The following is a 20009-nucleotide window of genomic DNA, read 5'->3' as shown; positions in this document are numbered from 1 at the left end:
ATCAGAGATTTCCCTGAGGACCTTTACTTCTTATTTTTTTGCAAACCAGGATATGTTGCCTTTGCTTCCAGGTGCTTTCAACCTATGGAACTCAGGAATATATTTATACATCAGATTTACCTATATGAAAGAATTCCAGATTTTTTATTTTAATAAATTTTTTTATTCCTCTCTACCCAGCCTTCCCTCTTCCCTCCTCCCTGGCCTGGGCTGAGGATATATAGTCAGATACTGTGTTGATAAGTTCCTTTTTGTCTCCCTTCATTACAGTTATATTACTTATTTGAAATATAGTGGGATTCATTTATTTTACTTTGTTTACAATTTTTGTTATTGCTATTTAGTAACCCTCTTTTCAGTACAAGAAATTAATAACTTAAATGTAACTTTTAAAAGATGTATTTTTACAATGGACCTATGTCTGTCATAAAGGTATTACATATAATAGTAGTTTTGCCAGCTTTTGTTTCAAGAGTGTTCCTAGTTGCTCCATGAAGCATTTTTATGATGGTAACTTTATAATTCTTGTCAGATAATTCCAACATCTAAGTAATCTTTAGTGTTGGCATCTGTTGATTGTCTTTATTCATTTAAGTTGTGATTTTCCTGCTTCTTACTATGACAAATGTTTCTGTTTTATCCTGGACACTTTGAGTATAATGTTATGAGATTCTAGAACCTATTTAAATATTCTGTTATATCAGTTAGTCACCCTGTTTTTAGTTAGCACGCAGATCCTGGCCTACTTTTGTGGGCTGTGGTTCTAATGACAATTTAATTTCCAGAGCTCATGTAGTGTTATTCTGGTCTATATCCTGTCATTGCTACCTGGAGGCCACTCTGAAACCTGATATTCCATACTGTAGTTCAGTTCTCAGACCTTTTGCCATATTCTGGACTTTTAGTCAGGGGTGTGTCCAGGACTTCCTGTGCAGGTTTAAAGAATGCTTTTCTCCAGGTTTTTCTTGGGGCTTTTCCCACCCTTGTGCCTGTTGGTGGTTCTGGGTTGCATGCTTCACCAAAGAATAGTCTCAGATATATAGAAGATAAAAGAAAAATCGGAGACCCCATAGTGGTGTTGTTCCTCAAATTATTAGATCCTTAGTTCATTTTCCTCCTTCCACTTTTCAGAGTTCTCTTATTGTGTTATATTTAGGATGTTTGGTTATACTTAATGGGGGAGAATATGAGAAATGAGAAGGCAGTGAGACTAGTTTAAATCCAGAAGTTCTTGTTTATATATTTTAAATTTCTGTTTTAGGTGCAAACACATTGGAGATTATGTCTGGTTAATTGACCCTCTTCCTATAATTTCCCTCTTTATTCCTGTTAACATTCATTTTTCTGAAGTCTCTTGTGCTTCATGTTAATCTAGCTATTTCAAGTTTTTTTAAATCTGTATTTATATGATATATCTCTTTCCATACTTTATTTTGACTTATCGATGCCTTTTATTTAAAACTAGAGGCCAGGTGCACAAAAATTCATGTACTTGGCGGGGGTGGGGGTGGGGGGAGGTCCCTCAGCCCAGCCTGCACCCTCTTGAAGTCCGGGAGCCCTTGGGGGATGTCCAACTGACAGCTTAGGCCTGCTCCCCATAAGCCACAGTCTGGCCTCCCTCTGTAGGAGGCGACCGGCAGACCAATCGGGAGACAGTGCCAACCGGCGAGTGGCTGGCCCCGCCGCCCCGATTGCCCCTCTGCCACTGCTGGTCGCTGCTGCCCCCTGATCACTGTCCCCTCCCTCTGCCTGCTGCCATCTACCTTGGCTGGCCTACCACCGCCCACTCACTGGCCCCGCCCCCTGCTGACCGGTCATTCCGCTGTTTGGTCATTTTGCATATTAGGCTTTTATTATATAGGATGGGTTCTCTGTTGAAAGCATATAGTGTGGCCTTTCTTTTTTATCTAATCTTCATTCTCTGTCTCTTATTGGTGCTTTTAGGACATTTACATTTAATGTAATTATGATACAGTTGGTTTTAACCTTATCATATTGCCAATTATTTTGCTTGTTTTATATACTTTTTGTTTCTTTTACCCTTTTTTGCTGTCTTTTGGATTGAGTATTTTTATTACATCTTATTTTTACTATTGGCTTATTGTTATTATTTTGTTGTTGTTAATGCTCACCTAAGGATATTTTTTTCATAGATATTTAGAGAGAATGAAAAGGAAGGAGGGGGAAAGATAGAGGGAGGGGAGTAGGGAGAGACCTAATTAACATTGATTATATGTGTTTATTTTAACAGCTGCTGAAATAGTTCAAGAACTTGAAAATATGGAGAAGACTAGGATGCGTCTTGAAGCTAGTAAACTCAGTGAAAGAGTATGTTATGGTCTATTTCAGTATCTGGGTAGAAATAAAGGAAAGTTGAATACTCTACTAAAATTAAAGCAAGCCAGAATGTACTAGAACACATTTTTACTTAATATAATATGATTTACCTGCAGCTCATTTTTTAGCACAAAATTCTGTCATAATTGGCAGTCTTCTAGTACAAAATGCAATCTAGAGTTTATTAATGGTTAATAGTCTTTAGAAAAAGCATATGCCTACATATCAGCCCTTTCTCTGCTCGTTGTATTTGATAAACTATTTAACCTCTGCTTCCCTTACCATCTTCATCTGTAAAATTTCGGGATTGAACTCTATGATCTCTAAGATCCCCTTTTAGCTCTGGCATTCTGCAATTCCATGATTGTCCTGGTTGAGAAATTAAGTAATTATAGGAGTTTATAGACTATCTATTGAGCTTATTGAGGTAACCAAAAACCTAAAATGTTTCACTATTTCCTTCCTCTAGCATCATGGCCCAAAACTTGAGGAAAGGATGTCAAAGAAGAAAATAGTCATGTGTCCTAGACACTGTAGGCAGTGTTTTGGGCTCTTCCAAGTAGACTTTTTTCCCTAGACCATTGATAATGTGTTTGTAGGGGGGAGTGAGCTTATAATCAGTAGTAGGAAACAATGAGATTTGCATTAACTTTATTACTACCTGTGTGCTAACTGTAAGATGGAGACGGTAGTGAGTCATGTAAGTACACTTGATTTTTTAAGTCTCAGATATGAAAAAGCGGAACTATAAATGTAACATTTCTTGTATTTTCCCTATATATTACATTTCTTATAGATTTGGTGAAGTTAGGCTGGAAAAGATAGAAGGCAGACAAGAAAATCTGCCTTATTAATGATCTGCTAAATGTCTCCAGTCTTGTAGTTTAAAGTGTTTTGTAGTTTGTTGTATTAATGAATGTGAAAAAGTTAACTATTTAAAATAGGAAAGTTAATTGATTGTTGTATTAATACTTTATGTATTCTAATGGCATTCATGTTGCATTTTCTACTGATGAGAAATAAGTAATGAGTAAAATATATATTAAGTATGATATTCAAGGGAAATACACAGGAGTTACTTTTCCTAGGTCTATTTGAAGCAAAGATGAGCAAATATTTTACTCTATTTAAACATCCACATTTGAGATTTTAAAGCTTATAGTACTGATTTCTATTTTTGTCATTTAATGAATTTTTAATTAAGATTTTTTTTATTATTTTAGATAATGGTTTTTACGAAGGACCAAACAGAAAAGGAAATAGATGAAATCCACAGTAAATACCGTAAGTTGTATGTTTTCTTTATTTGCAAAGAATTTGGGTTGCAGTTTTTTATCTTAAAGTTTTAAAATAAATTTTTTACATTAATGTTTGGTATACACTTATCTTGTTAATGTTACTTAAGAGACTGAATTTAGTTGTGCTTATTCAGACAGGGACCTTTTTTATAAGTCAGTGCGCCTGCTTTTTGATTTGTGACTAGCATTCTACTTTGAGCTTATCACTAAGCACTTTGCAAATATTAATTAGTTGCTCTCAAAGCATCTTTGTGAGAAGAAAATGGGATTAAAATGGAAGCATTTCTGACTTTCCTGTCCTCAAGCCACTCAATGACAATACTGTAAAGAATTTCAGCACTAATAGCTTGCACATTTGTGCCAAAAAGAGTTTTCATTTTATTAGGTATTAACTTCCTAACTTTATCACTTCCTTTTTCTTAAATGGCCTTTGTATATGTCTTTCCTAGGGCTAGCTCATTACTGTTTTGTCAGTTAGGTATCCTTTGTTTAATTGGTTTGTTTTTAGTTTAAATTTAAATTTAAGTGCTTGGCAAACAGTAGATAGTTAATAAATATTTGTTGAGTGAGTATACCACACATACAATGTTTTGGTTGTGCTAAGAGAATTTTGTCTTCTTTTTTCAGTTCTTTAGTTTTGAAGGGGCAGATTCAGCAGTGGTCTATTTGGGGAGGGAGGATGCAGAAGTACACAGGCACTAGATGTAGATGCGATGGCTTGTGCTGAACAACAAAAGTCATGTCTCTGTTGCTAGAAAGATAAGTATGGTGTGATTTTTTTTTTTAAACCAACTTTTGGGAAGCCAAAGTGATTTTTCTTGAGACAGGAGGTAGACAACCAAATGATCACTGATTTGGCAAAATTAAGGCCTGTAACGATAAGGAAAACAGAAAATTTGCATGAAAAAAAGTAATTTAAATCACTAAAAGAATGGTATCTAACAAATATGCCTCACTAGGAAAGAAGTGGATTAGATGCAGGCAAGACAATATACAAATATCTATTGCCACTATTAAATATCTAAAAAAAGCTTTACTTTACTAAATAGGTCATGTTAAACTAATTGGTTTAGCCCTAAAATACCTCAGTATATACTTAAAAAAACACACCAACCCCCCCCCCCCCCCCCCCCCCCCACAAAACTTTCAGGCTCTTCTAAAGCTTAAGTTCTTACTGTGTAGTCATACATTTTGATTTAGTGTTGGGCTCTAAATATACTATTGATTTCTTTTAAACATTTTAATTAATGTTTTACATGCATGTCGTGTTTTTTAAAAAAATTTGATTTTAAAGAAGGAGGAAGGGAGAGGGAGAAAGAAGAGAGAGAGGAGAGAGAGAGGCAAGAAGGGAGAGGGAGAGAGAGGAGAGAGAGGAGAGAGAAGGGAGAGGTGGAGGGAGCATCCTAGGAGTCTGCAGAAGGTTCACCTTGTGTATTCGTTCAGCATACAAAGTATACTTTTCTGACTGTTACTGAAGAAGGACCTGGACCCGGTGGGTCTGCCCTGGCATGGTCTGGAAATAGGATTCTTCTGAGGTGTTTCAGGAAAAGAATTTTAGGACAGGCACATAGGAGGAATTTAAGTGGCAAGATTTATTAGAGTGAGCGAGGTCGTACATCCTTGGAGAGGCAGAGAGCTGGTTGGCTATAGTAGTGGCCTTGTGGACAGAAGCAAAAGGAGAGTCCTCTGCCACTGCTTGCTGCTCCCCTGGTGGCAAGTCTGGTGGGGATCCTTAGAGTTTAGGAGGAAAGAAGGCAGAAAGTACATGCCTGAAAGAAGGGCATGGGCATGCTCCAAGGAGGGCACTGGGTTTTTGTCTAGCTTCTATATATTTCCTTGAGTTCAGAAAAGAGCAGGCTTTCTTTTTAACTATTCAGTCTTCAGTCTCTCTCCTGACTTTTTCCCAGGCAGTGCCAATGCCCTCCCCCATCCAATCTCATTCCGGATCTTCTGGGATTTTGTGGCCTTATCCTATTAGATCTTTTCCCCAGACTTCCTCAGGCTAGTCCCCTTCCCCTTTATGGTTGCCATTTTGGCTTCTAATGCTCATGCACTCAGTGAAAGGACTCCCCTGATCCCCTTCTTTTTCCCTCCCTGCTCAATCAAGTGAAATGGTGCAGGTTGCTCCTGGGGTGACTGAAACTGTCCTTTTCTAGTTAATCCGGGTTAATCAGATGTCTGGTTCCGTTTGCGCCCTTCCTTTTTGTTAATGTCTAGCAAACTGCCGACTATAACGTGACCACAATAGAATTACATTGGAAATCAGTAACAAAGCCTTCTGGAAAATTGCCAAATATTTGGAAACTAAGCAACACACTTCCAAATAACTTATGGATCAAAGGAAAATTAAAACCAAGAAATTTCAAAATTATTTATTAACTCATTTAAAAATAACAAATCCATTACATATTAACATAATCTGATAGAAAATAATGTTCCCAAAATAAAACAAAAAAATCAAAATGGAATTTTCTACTATCCCAGATAGCATAACAGAGACTGTATTTACTTTCCTTCATTAATAAACTAGAAAACCTGATTAAATGTATGAAGCAATGTTTTTTTTTGATAGATACTGGGGAAAAGTAGTACAGGATTGTGATTCCTGAAGGAAGGAAAACAAAGTGGTGAGCTCTCCAGTTCCAGAGCTTACTGCCTAGAGGCAGTTTTCAGGCATTGGGTAGGAGAACCCCAAAATAATCTAGTGGGTCACTAAGTAGGTAAACCAGAAATGAAAGTTGTGGGAGGCCAAGGTGCTAGAATTTGTGGGACATCTTACCAGAGAGGAGAGAACCTCAGAGAGACGAGAGCTCTATATGATGCATAGAAGATCCTGTTAAGCTTTTGGCTGCCTAGCAATTTGCACATGAATGAGAGGAAAGTGCCTGAGACTAGGGAAAGGGTACTTGAAAGGATCAGCTCCAGAACAATTTCTGGAGCTCACATAGGGCCTGAAACAATTTGAATCCATCACAAGCCCTAGTACAAAAAACCCCCCCAAAAACCTCAAAATATATGGGGACCTCAGACAGAATCCTCAGAAAGTTTTTATTACTTTAGTAGCTGGGCTAATCTAATCTACCTTAGGGCCAGATAATAAATATTTTAGGCTTTGCAGGCTATATATGGTTTTTGTCAAATGTTCTATTTGTTAACACATCTTTATAAAAATGTAAAAAGCATTCTTAGCTAGAGAGCCATACAAAAATATGCCATAGGTTGGATTTGGCCTCTGGGCTGTTATTCGTTGACTTCTTTACACAAAGGTTGTACTAATTTTCTCTAATGAAAAGATTTTTTTAAAAATAGAATTTACGTTTTAGAGTAAAATGTAATATTGAGGGGAAAATGCAACGAGTTCCTATATCTCCCTGATTTACAGATGCACCATCTCTCCTGCCATCAACATCTCTCACCAGAGTGGTATACTGACATGTCATTATCACAAAGTGCATAGTTTACATTAGGGTTCACTCTTGGTGGTATATATTGTATGGGTTTTAACAAATATATAATGACATATATCTACCAGTATCTTATACAGAATACTCACTGTGCTTTATTTATTGATCCCTCCTTTCTTCCTAGTCCCTGACAACCACTTATCTTTTCACTGTCTTTATAGTTTTTTCCAGAATGTCATGTAATTGGAATTATACAGTATACTAGAGTCTCGGTGCACGAAATTCGTGCACGGGGAGGGGGGAGTCACACCTTAGCCCGGCCTGCAACGACGCCTGCGTCCCTCGCCCCAACCTCTGGCCTGAGGCCCCTCCCTTCCCTCCGCGTGGCCGGGGCGCGGACGCTGGGCTCGTGTTGCCAGGGTGACACCGCCAGCGACCTGCCCTGGCCACTATGGGCGCTGCCATCTTTGTCATGGAGTGATGGTTAATTTACATATTACTCTTTTATTAGATAGGATGGTGGCCTTTTCAGGTTGTCTTCTTTCTCAGTAATGTGCATTTCAGGTTCCTCTGTGTCTTTTCCTGACTTGATAGCTCATTTCTTTTTAGCCTTGAACAATATTTCATTTTCTGGATGTACTATAGTTTATTTATTATTTATCAATTTACCTAATACTATAGTTTATCAACTTCCCTACTGCTTCTTTTGGCAATTATTTAAAAAGTTCCTTTACGTTCTTGTGCAGCTTTTTGTGTCAACATAAGTTTCAACATATTTGGATAAATACTAACGCATGTGAGTGCTAGATCATAAGGTATCTTTAGTTTTGTAAGAAATTATCTTTTTAAATCTCTACCATTTTGCATTCCCATCAGCAAAGAATAAGAGTTACTGTTGCTTCTTATCCTCACCTGCATATGTGTTGTTAGTTATTTGGATTTTTGCCATTCTAATAGTTGTTGTGTGTTTTTTTTTTAATGTACAATTATCTAATGACATATAATGTTAAGCATTTTTTCATATGGTTATTTGCCATCTGTATATCTTTTTCCAGGAAGTGTGTGTTCAGATCTTCGGCCCATTTTTTTAATTGGGTCATTCATTTTCTTCTTGACTTTTGGAAGTTCTTTGTATATTTTGGATAACAGTCCTTTATCAGATATGACTTTTGCAAATATTTTCTCCTGGTCTGTGGGTTGTCTTCTCATTATCTTCATAATCTGCCCTATTAAAAATTGAAAGCAAGCCTTGGAATGATTCAGTTGATTCTAAGTAGCTTGATATTCTTCAGAACAAAATATAATACAGTTTAAGGATAGAACAAAATCTAGCAACCAAGAGAATAAAATTAATAGTATTTAGTATCCTTTGAAATTACCAGGAATTCAAAGAAGCAGAAAAATAAGATTCATAGAAAGGAGAAATTTTAATTAATAGAACCAAACCCAGGAATGACAGATGATGAGACTAGTAGACAGAAAGGTTAAAACAGCATGTATAAATATGTTCCATATATCAAGAAGGAAGAATTAAGTAGGGTCCTGCTGAGGTGAGAAACGGATGATATAAAAAAAACTTAAATGGAATTCATTTTATGATAAACATACCTGAATTGAAATATACACTGGATGAAGTAAAAACAGATTAAGATCTATATAAAACTGAATGAAAATACTTTGTATCAATGTGGAATGCAGCTAAAGCAGTGCTTAGAGGGAAATGTATAACATTAAATACTTGTATTAGAAAAGAGAAGAGGTTTTAAATTAGTTATCTATGATTTCACCTTAAGAAACTAGGAAAAGAAGAGCAGATTCCACTCAAAGTAAACAGAGGGCTGTTAATATTAAAGGAAAGAGCAGAAACCAATAAAAGTGAAGACAGAAAAATGATTGAGAAAGTCCGTGAAACCAAAAGCTGGTTCTTTGTAAAGCTTAATAAAATTAAAAAACCTCTAGCAAGCCTATTCAGGACAAAAACAGAAAATAGAAATTACCAATACCATATAATAAAGAGGTAATATGCAAATTGACTATCACACCCTCGCACAAGATGGCCACCCCCATGTGGTCACAAGATGGCCGCCTCAAGATGGCCAGCAGGGGAGGGCAGTTGGGAGCAATCAGGCTGGCAGGGGGCAATTGGGCTGGCAGGGGAGGGCAGTTGGGGGCGATCGGGCAGGCAGGGGAGCAGTTAGCCGTCAATTAGGCTGGCCGGGGAGTGGTTAGCAGTAGTTCTCAACCTCTGGCCCTTTAAATACAGTTCCTCATGTTGTGACCCAACCATAAAATTGTTTTCATTGCTACTTCATAACTGTAATGTTGCTACTGTTATGAATCGTAATGTAAATATCTGATATGCAGGATGGTCTTAGGTGACCCCTGTGAAAAGGTCGTTCGACCGCCAAAGGGGTCTCGACCCACAGGTTGAGAACCGCTGGGTTAGGGGGTGATCAGGCTGGCAGGCAGAAGCGGTTAGGGGCAATCAGGCAGACAGGCAGGCAAGTGGTTGGGAGCCAGCAGTCCTGGATTGTGAGAGAGATGTCCGACTGCCAGTTTAAGCCCGATCACTGGAGGATATTTTCTCCACTGATTTTTTAGAGCAGTGGTTCCCAAACTTATTTGGCCTACCGCCCCCTTTCCAGAAAAAATATTACTCAGCCCCTGGAAATTAATTTTTTTTAAAATTTTAATAGCAGTTACTCATCGCCCCCAAATGCACCTGTGGCCATCACCGCCCCCCTGGATCGCTGCAGCACCTACCAGGGGGCGGTAGCGCCCACTTTGGGAATCACTGTTTTAGAGAATGTGGAAAGGAGGATGGGGAAGAGAAGGGGGGAGGAAGAGAGAGAAACATCGATTGGTTGCCTCCTACACAGGAATTGAACCCTTGACCCTTTAATACATGGACTGATGCTCTACCACTGAACCACACAGGCCAGGACTATACAAAGAACTCTTACAGCCCTAGCTGGTTTGGATCAGTGGATTGAGCGTTGGCTTGCAGACTGAAGGATCCCGGGTTTGATTCTGGTCAGGGGCACATGCCTGGGTTGTGGGTTCCGTCCCCACTGGGGGGCATGTAGAAAGCAGCTGATCAATGATTCTCTCTCATTATTGATGTTTCTCTCTCTCGCTCTCTCTCCTTTCCTCTCTGAAATCAATAAAAATATATTTTTTAAAAAGGACTCTTACAATTTAATAATAAGGCATATGCTATATTTTTAAAAAGGGCAAAGATTTAAACATATTCTTCAGCGAAGGAGATATTCAGACACCAAATAACCACATAAGACGATATGGTTAGTTTTACTAGTCATTACTTTTTAGGAAAATATAAATTAAAATGACAATGAAATAATGCTATAATACTACACACTTATTTTAATTGAAAAAACACAAAAGGACAATACTAAGTGCTAACAGGATGTATAGCAAATGGAACTCTTATACATTGCTGGTGATAATGCAAAATGATACATTCACTTAGGTAAACAGTTAGTTTGTTATAAAGTCAAGCATACACCTACCATACATTCTATTTCTATCTATTTACCCAAGACAAATGAAAGCATATGTCTACACAGATTTTTACAATCAGATTTATTGAGATATAATTTACAAAAAAATTTATCAGTTGTAAATGAACAGTTTGAGTGGTATAGACAAATGTTATAGCAGTTTATTCATATTATCCTAAAATGAAAACAACCTACATATTCATAAACACTGTGATACATCCATATAAAAGAATTAACTCCTTATACATGGATGTATCTCAGAAACATTATGCTAAGAGAAAACCAAATTAAAATGGAAAATATTGTATGATTCCACTTATATAAAGTCTAGAAAAGGCAAAAATATAGAACAGAGACCAGATTGGTACTGCCAGGGGCTGTGGGTGGAGAAAAAAGGAAGGGGGACTGATTACAAAGGATCATGAAGAACTCTTGGGTGATTTAAATCTTTGGTTTCATGATTGTATTGGTAGTTACATGACCATACATTTTTTTAAAAAAACATCAGTGTTTACTTAAAATTGATTAATTTTTGTGTAAATTATTTCTCAAGTCTGATTTTAAAAATTTATTGAGAAGAATGGCATTCTTTTCTATTTTTGCAGATCTCCTTAATGTCTTGCTTAATAAAAGATATCTCAATTCTCTTTTTTAAAAAAATATATTTTATTGATTTTTTTCCAGAGAGGAAGGGAGAGGGATAGAGAGTTAGAAACATCGATGAGAGAGAAACATCAATCAGCTGCCTCCTGCACACCCCCTATTGGGGATATGCCCGCAACCAAGGTACATGCCCTTGACCGGAATCGAACCTGGGACCCTTCAGTCCACAGGCCAACGCTCTATCCACTGAGCCAAACCGGTTAGGGTGCTATCTCAATTCTTATACTAGCTTCTGCACTTAAACTGTCGCCCTGTGTTATTTCTCTGAAAGTATATGAAAAATATCCAGTCTGTGAGAAAGGTTATTGAAAAGAGGAAGAGTGTTTCAATAAATGTTTTAGACAATTGTAGATATTCTTTGATACTACACTAAAATATGGCAGTGTTATTTTAGAAAGGTTAATTACAATAGAATTTGAAATTATATTAATGAAGGTTTTGTACTTTAATTACATTAAAATCCTCTGTCAGGCACTTTGAATGGACCTTTTATCTGTGAATTTATAACATCATTTGTTGGTTATTTGGAAAATATTGGTTTATTGAGGTCCAAATGTTTGCATATTTCATTTATCCTATCTAATAAAGAGGGAATATGCAAATTGACCATCACTCAGCCACAAAGATGGAGGTGCCCATAGCCACAAGATGGCAGTGCCCAGTCCCCTCAGCCCCGCCGGAGTTCTCTAGTACTTTCAGCCCCGGGGGGGGGGGGGGGGGGGTTTGCAGGCACGCAGTGTGCCTGGACCTGCCCTCAGCCCCCAGCCATCCAGAGCTGGCCCGAGGCGCAGGCAAGCTTCGGATGTCGGCTGCCCAGCTGCCTAGGGCCGGCCTGAGGAGCAGGCAGGCCTTGGATGGCGGCTGCCCAGCCAACGCCCGAGGTGCAGGCAAGCCTCGGATGGCGGCTGCCCAGCCGCCTAGGGCCACCCAAGGTTCAGGTAACCAGGGATGGCTGAGGCTTGCGCTGCCTGCAGTGGCAGCAGCAGAGGTGTGATGGGGGTGTTGCCTTCCCCTGATTGCCAGGTCGCCTCCCGTCCCTGAGGGCTCCCGGACTGTGAGAGGTGACAGGCTGGACTGAGGGCCCCCCCGTCCAGTGCATGAATTTTCATGCACTGGGCCTCTAGTATATTATAATACTAAAAAATAGCATTCCTTGCCCAGCCGGTGTAGCTCATTGGTTGAGTGTTGACCTGTGCACCAAAAAGTTGCTGCTTCATTCCCAGTCAGGACACATGCCTGGGAATCCCCTTAATCCCCTGTGAGGGGTGTGCAGGATGCAGCCAATCAATGTTATCTCTCATCGATGTTTCTCTCTCTCTTTCCCTTTCTCTCTGTAAAAAATTAATTAAAAACATATTTTAAAACATAGCATTCCTTAATATCACTACCCATCTCATCAGGAAAGTATTGGTTAGCTGGCAAGCTCACAGTGGTGGATGCAGCAGTATCTCAGTAGTGTCAGTGGAGAGGGGGTGAGTGTGTCCAATCTTGGAAGAGCTTGGTTTTGGTCTTGTACACCCCTGGGTTTACAGGCAGAACCAGAAACATCTGGCTGTAAAAACTGTTCTAAAAAAGAGTAATTAAGGTGGTCAGAGAGTGAAGGGCTTGACTTGGCACTAGAAAGATTATGGTATTTCAACTTGAAGAGGCAGAAAGGGTGGTATGATTCAGGTATTAAAAATCTTGAAGAATATGATTTGGTTGAATGTGGGCTTATTCATCAGTTCCCACAACTATTTGAGCCACTTAAGACTTTTAAGAGGTAAATGCAGGGCATCTAACCAGCAGAATGGAGATTTTAAACTCTATAAAGTACTCCTTGCCAAATGGCAGAACTTCTAAAATGAGGTGAAGGATGAGTTTGAACAGGCTTATTAGTCACTAGAGGTCCAGTGCATGAAATTCACGCACTCGGCGGGGAGGGGTTCCCCTCAGCCCAGCCTGTGCCCTCTTGCAGTCCAGGAGCCCTCAGGGGATGTCTAACTGACAGCTTAGGCCCCCTCAGCAGTCAGACATCGTTAGCGCTGCCACGGAGGCAGGAGGCTCCTACCACCACCACTGTGCTCACCAGCTGTGAGCCCAGCTTCTGGCTGAGCAGTGCTCCCCCTGTGGGAGCGCACTGATCACCAGGGGCTCCTGCGTACGGAGGCAGGAGGCTCCTACCACCACCACTGTGCTCACCAGCTGTGAGCCCAGCTTCTGGCTGAGCAGTGCTCCCCCTGTGGGAGCGCACTGATCACCAGGGGCAGCTCCTGCGTTGAGCATCTGCCCTCTGGTGGTCAGTGCGCATCATAGTGACTAGTCGTTCTGCCATTAGGTCAATTTGCATATTAGCCTTTTACAATATAGGATAGTCTCTTGGCATTTTTCTTTTTTTCCTTTTTTGATTAAAGTATAGTTGACATACAATATTATATTAGTTTCAAATGTAGAACCTAGTGATTCAACATTTATATATCTTATGAAATTGTTTTTTGAGCAGTGATTATTGGACTTCTTGGGCCAAAGCCAGAGCAGTGGCTGCCATTTACTTTTTGGTTTCCAGCCCTGGTGTAGGAGTAATTAGATTTAAAAAAGAAAATCTTTTTTAATCCTGGGATTTTATTGCTCAGAAGATAAAGTCATTAAGCCTCCTTGGCTGTTAATGAGATTACTTTAGTAAGTTTCTTGTGTAACTTAAGTTCTTAAACCCACAATCCACAGGTACACAATGGAGTGGCCTTACTAGGAAAACGGCCTACACCTGTTCTAAATAAATTCCAGAAACCCCATGGTGCTGTTGCCTTAACAGAAACTACTATGGTGTGAGCCCATTTATATTTTTTATTCTGGGGAGGTGAAGCAGTACAAAATAATTATCCTTAAATGCATAGAGTTAAATAGGACTTGAAAGATCACTTAGCTTGTAATCTTAGGATCTCACTTCTTTCCAAAAAGCTAATTTTCCAGTAACCTTATGGCAAACTTTTATTTCTTTTGCTGAAATTTTAACCAGTATCTTACTTAAAATTTACCAGACACTTTATAACCCAGCACCTTGGTTTAGTGGGAGTTTTCATACAGATACCATACACATAAACATATTAAAATTAGGAGCAATCTCTCCCTAGTGGCTAAAGACCAGTACACTTATTGATCAGGAATCCTATGTAATAAAGAGGGAATATGCAAATTGACCCTCACTCCATCACATCACAAGATGGGTGCACCCACCACAGAGGCAGGGTTCCCATAACACAAGATAGCTGCACCCACTGCAGAGGTGGGGGTTCCTGTAACGAGTGACCAGCGGGGACCTGAGGCTGTGTCCCCCGCCTGGTGGGGCTTGACGGGAAACCTCAGGCCGCACCCCCCACCCCGGGCTGGGGGACCTGAGGCTGCACCCCCCACCCTGGCGCTGGGCCAAGGGACCTGAGGCCATGCCCCCTACCTGGCAGGGCTTGATGGGGGACCTCAAGCTGCACCCCCCGCCTGACAGGGCGCTGGGCCAGGGGTCCTGAGGCTGTGCCCCCCTACCCAGCGGGGCTTGACGGGGGACCTGAGGTTATGCCCCCACCCAGCAGGGCTTGAGGGGAGCCCTGAGGCTGTGCCCCCTGCCCAGGGCCGGGCCGGGGGTTTTGAGGCTGCGCCTCCCGACCCGGCAGGGCTTGACAGGGGGCCTGAGGTTGTGCCCCCCACCCAGCAGGGCTTGACGGAGGCCCTGAGGCTGTGCACCCCCGCCTGGCTTGGCTTGACGGGGGTGGGGCTGGCTGGGTCTGGATCTCACCTAATGGGTGTGGGGCTGGCCGGATCTGGGTCTCGCGTGATTTCGAGGTGCATGTGAGTGGTCAGGGACTTGACTCTGGGTTCTGCGGTGTGCCCCAGACTCTGACAGGAGAAAGATTTTCATAAACATTTTACTAATTTTCTTTCATCTGACACTTCTATTATAGAGAAAGGGCAAATAGCAATATTAAAATATTTCCTCTAATTAATTCCCTTTTAATGTGCATGAATTTCGGGCACTGGGCCAGTAGTATTAAAATAAATGTGCAAATGGAGGTAAACCTGGCTCCTTCCACAGTGTGGGAGGGAAGTCATTTGAGCCTTCCTCAACCAGGATTTTGCTTGTGTAGACAAGAATTTTCCATTGTCATCATTAACCTACATTTACAGAGCTGTAGCATAGCTCAAAGGCAGTGAATGGCTGGAATCCGGGAAGGGTAGCCCTAGAAAATGCATAGTTTCCCCTACACCCAGGTATTCTTAGTATTGTGCTTTAGGGAAAATATAGGTTACTTTATGAAACAGTTTCAAGACTTTGTTTTAAAAGAATCATTTGCAGTATGCTTATTTCTAAAATGTATTTTTTCAGGATTTATGACATTTTGAATCATGGCTTTAGTGTTTACAGATGCTAGATAAGTAAAGTGCAACCTCAGCTATTTGAGCCACGGTTCAGGTCACAAATAGACGTCCTCAAGTCATGCTGTAACAATGGCTGGCTACTCTTTATTGAGTAAATTAATGCATATTACTAGAGGTCAGGCTTAAATTATTTTCAGAGATGTTACAAGGTAGATTGATGGAGGAAATGGCTTAGATTGCTAAAGGGGTTCTCATAGGAAATATGCAAGTAGTGTAAAGGGGAAAAGAAGGGACTTGAAATGGATATTTTTTGTTTTTATAACCCAACTTTCCTAGAGGCTTCTGGTTTTATATTTAATTAATATTCATCTTAGTATTCTTTTGTGTCTTTGAAATTAGAATGGTGTCTTAGAAATTAGCATGTGTCTTTTGGATATATTTAAGGTAGCATGTCTTGGCCGGTGTGTGTCAGTAGTTAGAGCATCAGCCCATGGACCTAAGGGTCATGGATTCAATTCCTGGTCAAGGGCATGTACCTGGGTTGCAGGTTTGATCACTGACCCCAGTCAGGGCTAGTGTGGGACGCAACCAATCAATGTTTCTCTCTACTCCCCGCTTCCTTCCTCCAATGCACTCTTTAAAAATCAAAGGGAAAAATATCCTCCAGTGAGGATGAACAACAACAGAAAAGAAAGCAGTATCTTTCATGTTCTATCAAAACCCTTTCTGGAGTATGGGGTTTGGGAAGAAACCTACAGTAACGAACTAGGACCGCCATGTTTCCATGTTTGTTGCTGAGGAGGGGAGGAAATAGATAGGAAAGGCTTCCACAGTCTCCCAGCACCTTGTATCCTTGTGCTTTCCAGCTTTTTCATTTATTGCAAGTGATTCCCAAGGGTGCTGTTCTTGAGCGAGCATGTACACTTCTTGATGGTTATAGATGTATAACTTTTATAGTCTTAGCTTTACTGAGAAAATCTTTTTAATTGCAGGTAAAAAACATCAGAATGAATTTCAGCTTCTGGTGGATCAGGCCAAAAAAGGATACAAGAAAACTGTTGAAATGTCAGAAAAGGATACAAGAAAACTGTTGAAATGTCAAAAAGAAGATGAATCTACAAAAATGCTGTTCCCTGTATGCCTGGGTAAATGACTTTAATTAAAAACAGAAATAATGTTGAGTTTCACTATTCATTTTAATATAAAAAGAAAATTAAAACAAAGAAATTTACTTTGTACTTAATAGATATTTGAAATGGGAAAAGGTGTTTTTAGACTTAAAGCAGTTGTTGAATATCAACTAGGTTTATAAATCTGGGAAAAATGACTGGGAGGATGTCCTGAGATACAGTTTCTAAAAGCTTCCTTTGCCCTGGCTGGTGTTCTCAGTGGTTAGAGCATTGGCCTGTGCACTGACGGGTCTTGGGTTTGATTCCTGGTCAAGGGCACGTACCTAGGTTGCAGATTCGATCCCTAGCTCTGGTCCTGGTGAGTCGGGAGAGGCAACCAAGTAATGTGTCTCTCTCAAATCGATGTTTTTCTCTTTCCCCTCCACCCTCCCTCCCTCCACTCTCTAAATATGGTTATTGGCCTTTTGTCTGTTAAAGTTCTTTGCCCATTTTTTTAATTGGGTTGTTTGGTGTGGGTTTTTTTTCTCGTTCTTGAGTTTTAGGAGTTCTTTATACTGGATATTAATGCTTTATTATATATGTGATTTGCAAAAGCATTGCATGGTAGTCTTTTTTTAAATATATTTTTATTGATATCAGAGAGGAAGAGAGAGGGAGAGAGAGAGAAACATCAGTGATGAGAGAGAATCATTGATTGGCTGCCTCCTGCACACCCCCTACTGGGGATCGAGCCCGCAATCCAGGCATGTGCCCTTGACTGGAATCAAACCCAGGACCCTTGAGTCCACAGGCCAACGCTCTATCCACTGAGCCAAACCAGCTAGGGCGCATGGTAGTCTTTTTGCTTTCTTAATATTGTCTTTTGATGCATCTAGGCACTTGATTTTGAAGAAATTCAATTTATCAAATTTTTTTGCTGCCTATACTTTTGGTGTTCTATCCATGAAGCTGTTGTCAAGTCAGTGTCATGAAGATTTTCCTTTATGTTTTTTCCTAAGAGTTTTATAGTTTTAGCTTTTACATTTAGGTTTTGATCCATTTTGAGTTAATTTCTAAGTATGGTGTAAGGTAAGGGTTCAACTCATTCTTTCAGATGTAGATAATTCAGTTTTCTGAGCACCATTTGTTAAAAAGACTGTCCTTTTCCCATTGAATACTCTTGACATCCTTGTTGAAAATCAGTTGATCATACACGTGAGGGTTTATTTCTGTAATCTCTATTCTATTGGTCTATATGTCTATCATTATGCCGGTAGTATACTTTTTAATTATTGTAGCTTTGTAACAAATTTTGAAATTGATATGAGTCCTACAGCTTTCTTCTTCCTTTTCAAGGTTATTCTGAGTCTCTTGAGATTCCATGTGAATTTTAGGATGGATTTTTCTGTTTGTAAAAAGTGCTATAGGGTTTGCATTGAATCTAGAGATTGCTTTAGTTAGTTTTGACTGCTGGGGTCCAACCCCAGTGGGTCCAGGGGTCCCCAAAGGTGTGGACGGAGTCGGCGAAGAAGGAATGACACGGAGACAGCCTTCAGTTGATCAGCAGCCTAGTCAGGACCTCTAGCCAGGATCTCCAGCCAAAGTTCTGGTCGGAGTTCTGGTTAGGAACTGATCAGGATCTGATGTTTATTGTCTTGTTACATCTATATTTATACCAGCCGATTTTAATCCTGTCAATTTCTATTACAAAGGTTAGGGCGTTTCTTATCTCCATTCCAGGGAGTAAAGATTATGTAGCTTAACTACCCGCCTGGCACTTAGTTAAGGGGTTGTATCCCCTCCCTAACCTCGGGGAAAAATCCCCACCTGGGGAAACAACCTTTCTCGGAGAGGTGACCTTGGTTAAAACACATGGCACTAAGGAGAGCAAACATATTAAGAACAATATGCTATATATGCCAGGTCCCTTGAAACATATGCTGTGCAGATGTTTCTTTCCTGCAGCGACTGTGTCAAGCAGCAAGGATGGACCGGCTTCCAGCAAATTCCCCCTTTTTTGTTTTTTAAATGATAGCGCGTGTAAATCAGTGGCCACCTCTCAGATTGGGCTGTTTAAGACTCGGAAGAACACTGGCAAGCAATGACAATAAGCATAGCTATAAACATAGTGGACGGATTGCACAAAGAGCCTTGTTCCTGTAGAAGGTTGCTGGCCTCTTCAGTCAAGGGATTTCAGCTGTCCTCAAGTCAGTGGTTTGGTTGTCCTTGTTGGTCTGGCTAGCGGGCGGCATCACTGGCGATGGGCTTTCCGAAGCGTCAGCGAGTTGAAGGGCTGCATCAAAGGGTCCATCAGGGCCGTGCTTGATGGTGGTGTCGGTGTCTGAGGAGTAAGCTGTGCCCTCTGGGTCAGCTGATATGGAAGATGGAGGGTAATAGAGAGAAAAAGAACTACAAGGCATGGAAGTGTTTAGAAAAAAGAAGGAGAAGAAAGGGAAGAAGGCAGCATCCTGACACAGCCCTTTCCTTCAGCTGCCCCTTTCCCTGTGGTCCAAGGTAGAAATGGGAAACAAGTCCTGTTGCAGTGAGAGGGCAGCTGCTGTCAGCCAGTCTCTGTCTTTACCTGGGTCCCGATCTGAGCTGGGCCAAGTCTCTTTCTGTTATCTGGGTCCCGATCTGAGCTGGGCGTGGGAAGCGGGAAGCAGCCATGGGGGCAGGAGACCTCCCTCAGAAGGGGCGAGTGTTCAAGCCCCTGCATAGTTGGGGGGGTGAGGATCTGTGCCCCACCTCTGTTGACCCCCAAGTTCTCTCCTGCCGGCCCCTCTGCGACTGTGCCTGTCTTAGGTCGTTCCTCCCTGAGGAATCTTACCCGTCTTTGACTAACCAGCCATCCTCCGGGGCCAAGCAAGGTGATGTGAGGTTCAGTTCTGTCTCCTTGGTAGACTATGCCCCCGTGGCCTCCACGCCCAGCAACTGCCTTGGGATCCCCTCGCCTGCTGGCAGGGCCCCGGCATTGATCACATATCTTGGGGAACCCAGGTTTCTTCTCCAGGGAGGGCCCAGCTCACACCATTGGGCGAGAGACAGATCCATGGTACCAGCCACCATCAGGCTTTAACTTCAGTATGAACAGAGAGCTCAGGCAACAGCTATGGGCAATTGGATTGTAAGAAGAGGGTCGTCAAATACAGGACAAAGGAGAGTCCCAGGACAGGGCTTTCTCAGCCAAGGATGTCAGGCTCTTGGCACAAGACAACTTCATGTATGGGGCATATACCAGACACCCCCTAGTCACGATAGAAAAGGGAGGTGCCCTTCCTGGAACAGTAGGGTAGGGAGATTCTAGAAAAGGCTGTGTTCAGGAAAGAAGGA

At 41.0% G+C, this 20009-nt stretch overlaps 1 protein-coding gene across 1 annotated transcript in view; it reads left to right on the top strand.

Annotated features, from left to right (window-relative positions):
* Nucleotides 1–20009, top strand: part of RAD18 (RAD18 E3 ubiquitin protein ligase) — a 106993-nt gene that overhangs the window by 52882 nt on the left and 34102 nt on the right. Inside the window, exons 8-10 of the mRNA XM_014544688.1 lie at nucleotides 2252–2328; nucleotides 3561–3621; nucleotides 16563–16715. Of these exons, the coding sequence (XP_014400174.1) occupies nucleotides 2252–2328; nucleotides 3561–3621; nucleotides 16563–16715 (291 nt within the window). The remainder of the gene's footprint in view (nucleotides 1–2251; nucleotides 2329–3560; nucleotides 3622–16562; nucleotides 16716–20009) is intronic.

This window comes from Myotis brandtii, unplaced genomic scaffold, assembly GCF_000412655.1.
Source record: "Myotis brandtii unplaced genomic scaffold, ASM41265v1 scaffold378, whole genome shotgun sequence".
NCBI lineage: Eukaryota > Metazoa > Chordata > Mammalia > Chiroptera > Vespertilionidae > Myotis > Myotis brandtii.
Note: the sequence above shows the minus strand (reverse complement) of the source record. Positions and strands in the feature narration are given on the sequence as shown.